This window comes from Miscanthus floridulus, chromosome 17, assembly GCF_019320115.1.
Source record: "Miscanthus floridulus cultivar M001 chromosome 17, ASM1932011v1, whole genome shotgun sequence".
Taxonomy (NCBI): domain Eukaryota; kingdom Viridiplantae; phylum Streptophyta; class Magnoliopsida; order Poales; family Poaceae; genus Miscanthus; species Miscanthus floridulus.
This window is the reverse complement of record NC_089596.1, coordinates 80,732,225-80,736,623: the sequence shown is the minus strand read 5'-3', so window position 1 is coordinate 80,736,623 and position 4,399 is coordinate 80,732,225. Positions and strand designations below refer to the sequence as shown.

At 45.8% G+C, this 4,399-nt stretch overlaps 1 protein-coding gene across 3 annotated transcripts; it reads left to right on the top strand.

Moving 5' to 3' along the window:
* The first annotated feature begins 250 nt into the window (after window positions 1–250).
* On the top strand, window positions 251–3,962 carry LOC136516805 (guanylyl cyclase 1-like). Of its 3 annotated transcripts, none has more exons than XM_066510295.1 (9): window positions 251–941; window positions 1,099–1,211; window positions 1,868–1,979; window positions 2,055–2,129; window positions 2,234–2,322; window positions 2,467–2,525; window positions 3,045–3,117; window positions 3,392–3,467; window positions 3,578–3,962. In XM_066510295.1, the coding sequence occupies exons 1-9, from the start codon at window positions 813–815 to the stop codon at window positions 3,638–3,640; spliced, it is 789 nt and encodes a 262-aa protein (XP_066366392.1). In that variant the 5' UTR covers window positions 251–812; the 3' UTR covers window positions 3,641–3,962. The 3 variants fall into 3 exon arrangements, with proteins under 3 accessions (XP_066366392.1, XP_066366393.1, XP_066366391.1); XM_066510294.1 differs by having other exon boundaries at window positions 255–941; window positions 1,084–1,211; XM_066510296.1 differs by lacking the exon at window positions 1,868–1,979 and having other exon boundaries at window positions 1,084–1,211; window positions 2,239–2,322.
* The last annotated feature ends 437 nt before the right edge of the window (window positions 3,963–4,399 follow it).

Sequence of the window (4,399 nt, the reverse complement as noted above, 5' to 3'; positions counted from 1 at the left end):
ACCTGGATGGATCCAGTCATCCAGTTCAGCAACCAGCGCATCGATGAGCCGAGCCACGTACGTACGCAGCGCACACACGCGGTCCGGTCCGGGACGGTAGGCACCAGGCAGATGAGTACGTGTACGGGCCTACTACACGTCACCAAAGCCGCGGTGCCGAAAGCGAATTCCCCGTCGACATCCTCGGCCTCCCCCAATCCCTATCCGTTTCCCCGCTGCGCTCCTCGATCGCCCCCCGCGACCACCCCGCTTTCCCTCAACTCCCACTCGCCTCCGCGCCCGGCGCCCACCCCGCCCCTGCTTCTCCTTCTTTCTGCCGGAAACAGGACACAGAGGCGGGCGCATAAAAAATAGCACCGCCACCACCACGCTCCACGCTGCAGCAGTTTCTGGAAGGCCCCCGCGGTCCGCTTAAAGGCGCCGTTCGCACCGGTCGCCTCCCCCGTGCCCCCACTGGCGCTGCCGCGCGCGGCCCTCGCCCGTTTTAATCACCGTCCAGCGCGGCCGCAGCTAAGCCCAATCGTCCGTTCCGCCACCGCGGTTCCGCTCCCAATACAGGCGTGTCCACCCTGCTCTGCTCACGTCTTGCTCGCCCTCTTTCTTATTCCCTCCCCGCTCCGAACTCCCTCCCAAGCCGGCCTCCAACCGAGGAGGAGAGGAGCGCCCTCCCTGTCAGGTTAGTTAGTTGCCGGCCGTGTTCGCCGGACGGCCCGCCCGACCCTTTTCGTCGCCCGGTCTGACAGCTGGGGGGAGCTGGAGTGGAGCCTGCTCGATCGAGCTCTTGCGCGCTCGGGCGGTTGGTTGACGATGTCATGTGGCCCCTCGGCGTCATCTCCGAGAAGCTCTTCAAGATGGCGGGCGACGACGGCGTGCAGGAGGCGGCGGGCTCGCCGTCCCCCGACGGACAGATTCCACTAGCACGCCGATCGTACTACGTCGATGTGAGCCTTACTTACTCCCGTCACTCAATTATTCATCTCACTGTGCGTTTTCTGCGTAGCTTACCATGCGCTTTCCTCATTGTTGTCACTGTTGTTTTGACAAATTTGGCTCTTTGTTCTGGACTTCTCGTGATGGTGGTAGGTTCCGCATGTGCAGCAGGCCTTCACCTGGGACTGCGGCCTCGCTTGCGTGCTCATGGTGCTTAGGACGCTGGGGATTGATTGCTGCGACGGCATTGCCGATCTCGAGAGTCTCTGCCGCACCACGAGGTTCTATCTCTACCTAGGACTAGAATATCAAAATTTTAAGTACAAATTAGCTGTACAGCAGAACCAAAGAAATGGTCGTCAGTTTGATTATGTGGCTTTAAACACGGCACGTTCAGAAAGTAGAAGGGAAAAAAAAGGAAAGTAGTAGTACAGAGCTAAATGATTGTTTCTCAATGATCATAAGAGAATATTTGGTCTAGAGTAGGGAATTCTCTAGTGTGGTCATAAGAACAGAATAATGCAATAGTTTCTTCGTTCCAAAAAAAATGACAGTACTACTTAAAGAACAAAAGCTACATTTTTGAAATATGAAAATGGTTACCTTAATTGTACCCTGTTGTCATTTTTTTCATTAGCTGTTGCTATTGTCTTTTCTAGCTAGTGACAACTCACAATGATAACAGGAGCTGTATGGACTATGATGGTTGTACTAGCTAATATGCAAAGGCGTTTTTTCTTTTGTTGATGTGGGGAATCTATTTAAGCACCGTGCATGCACACTCAACAATAAACGAATACTCACTTCGATTGTTGACATACACATATGACATGTTGTGGATTAGCTGAAACTGACTTGTATAATGTCTTCAAAATTTAACCTATTAAAAGTAGTACAAGCTTGACGAACTAATGCTGTTTAACATTTTCGTTTGCAGCATTTGGACAGTTGACTTAGCATATCTGTTAAACAAGTTTTCAGTCAGTTTTTCTTTCTTTACTGTGACTCTTGGAGCAAATCCACAATATTCTGCTGAATCCTTTTATAGGGTACGTGTTCTGACGAACTACTACTGCACGAGTCTTCTGAAGTTCACATTTGTTCTAAAAATGGTCATTTCATAGGAGCAATTGCAAGAAGACATCAATCGAGTGGATGAGCTATTTGGGAAGGCACTTGATGCTGGAATTAGTATTCAAGTATGCTCACAACAGATAGCAACATGAAAATTGTGCATTACATGTACTTGGCATATTGGTTTTCAAGCTAACTTTTTTCCCCTCCAATTTATGGCTTCTCACAGTGCAGGTCCATCACCGCATATGACATTGCTTTTCTACTGCTATCTGGGCACTGCATTGCTATTGCTTTAGTGGACAAATCGAAGCTAAAGTAAGTGTTTTTCCTTGTTGCTGTTACTAGAATGATATGTAGCTCTTTTTGTTTCACTTTCTCCATGAACTGTCAATTTCACTCTTTTTCCATGAAAGTCGAGGTACCGACAGAACATAATTATAACCGTAATCTTGAATGCAGTTTGCCTTGCATGAGTGATCATGATGTGCAACAGTTCAACGAGGAGTCAGACTACATGGGTAAGTCGCCTTATGCAATTTCCAGGTTATTGTGAGCTGAATGATATGCATTTTGGTGGTTTTGATTATTTGATGCTTGTAATGCAAGATAAGCAAATAATCAACAACAACAACAACAACAACAAGGCTTTGTTGTTGTTGTTGTTGTTGATTATTTGCTTATCTTGCATTACAAGCAGCATGGATGTTCCATCCCATCATATGATAGCACTGCAGGATTATTGATGATCAACAAGCGGCTTCAGTAGTTTAATTCTGGATAACACACATTTATGCAGCAAACCTAAGCTAGCGCAGTTTTGCTTTGTTTCTTTTTTGTAAGGATAGCTAAATTACTCTTAACATGATGTATTTCACATGCCATGTCTTGTTTTTCTTGTGTGGTACAAATATGGAGTTCAAATCTCCTTCTTTTCCTTTTTCCCCCTATCTTCATTAAATAATTATGCATATGACAAAACACATTGCAAGCCCAAACATTTACCACTAAAGCAATGTGATTGTATTTCCCCTTTGCAGGGCATTATGTCGTAGTATGTGGGTATGATGCTGATGATTGTGAATTTGAGATAAGAGATCCTGCCAGTTCCAGGTAAATAATAGTCACTTTGTCTGTATCTTTTCCATGATAATGAGTGCTTGGAATGAAGTTCAGATAGTACTTTTCTCTTTCTGCTAATTGCATAACTTACATGCCAATGAATCGATAAATAGTAATGCTACTTGAGGAATTTCAGCTTCTGATTTGAGGCACTGCCTCATGGCGCCACCTATTTATATCAGGATTTCTGTTCATATTACTTGATTTTGGGCAACGGCAGCAAAATCTGAATCAGAAACATAAGGCTGTTTGTTGACTATGCCAGGAAACGCGAACGGGTGACAATGAAGACCTTAGACGAGGCCCGCAAATCCTTTGGAACAGATGAGGATATTCTCTTGGTAGGATTTGTGCTACGATTTGTTGCTTACATTTCAGCCGTGTGATGCTCTGTGCGCTAGTATTTTTCGTACTAGTGGTGTACTGGCGTTTCATATAATCTCCCTTGCAGGTCTCTTTAACCGGAAAGAGTGGAATGAAGCTCTCTCGTAAACTACTTGCCTGCTCCATGTAAATAGGTCACTAGCAACCAGCCTCCTTGTGTATACGCTGTACATGTCCCTGTATGTATGGAGTTATGATTGTCGATTGTCAGCCTTGTATGTAGCTGAGAACGTTTCTTTCAGCTGATAGGAACAGTATGCTAGTGAACTTAGTAAGCATCCGGTTTGTTGGCTCATGCCATCACCACCAATCTTTGGCTGCAAAGGCCAAAGGGTTCAGCAGCAGCAAAAAAGTTCTGCTGATCTTGTAACGAGCAAATGTTATACGATTATAGCTGAACGTGTACAGATCGATCTCCAGAAATAAATTGTGCTCCTCTGCAATTCCGTCTACTCTACTGAATGTTTGGCGTACATGCAGTTTCGTGGGAGCGCTTGCGTTGATGTCGGTTGTATATCTGAATTTCGCCAATCATTCGAGGTCGCTTCTGCCAGACCCAACCGTTCGTCAGTGTTAAGTCGCAGGAGGCGACGGCACCAACTTCACCTTCCTGTCTGCACGTTGCTTTCTAGCGATTGCATTCAGATCAGAGAAAACAATAATTGGAGCTGGTGATTACTGATTAGGAAACAACTGTCTCACTGTCAATGAACAGTGTATGCAGAGCGTGCGTGTGTGTCGCCTTTTGTAACTAAAAAAAAAAGTGTCAGGATTGATTCGTCGGATGCGTAACACACCGGACTTCCATTAGAGTGTGCATTCCTACAAAGTACTGTCGACGAAAAGGCGATTTGCACGATGTGCTTATAAAAAGGTAAGAGGATAAGAT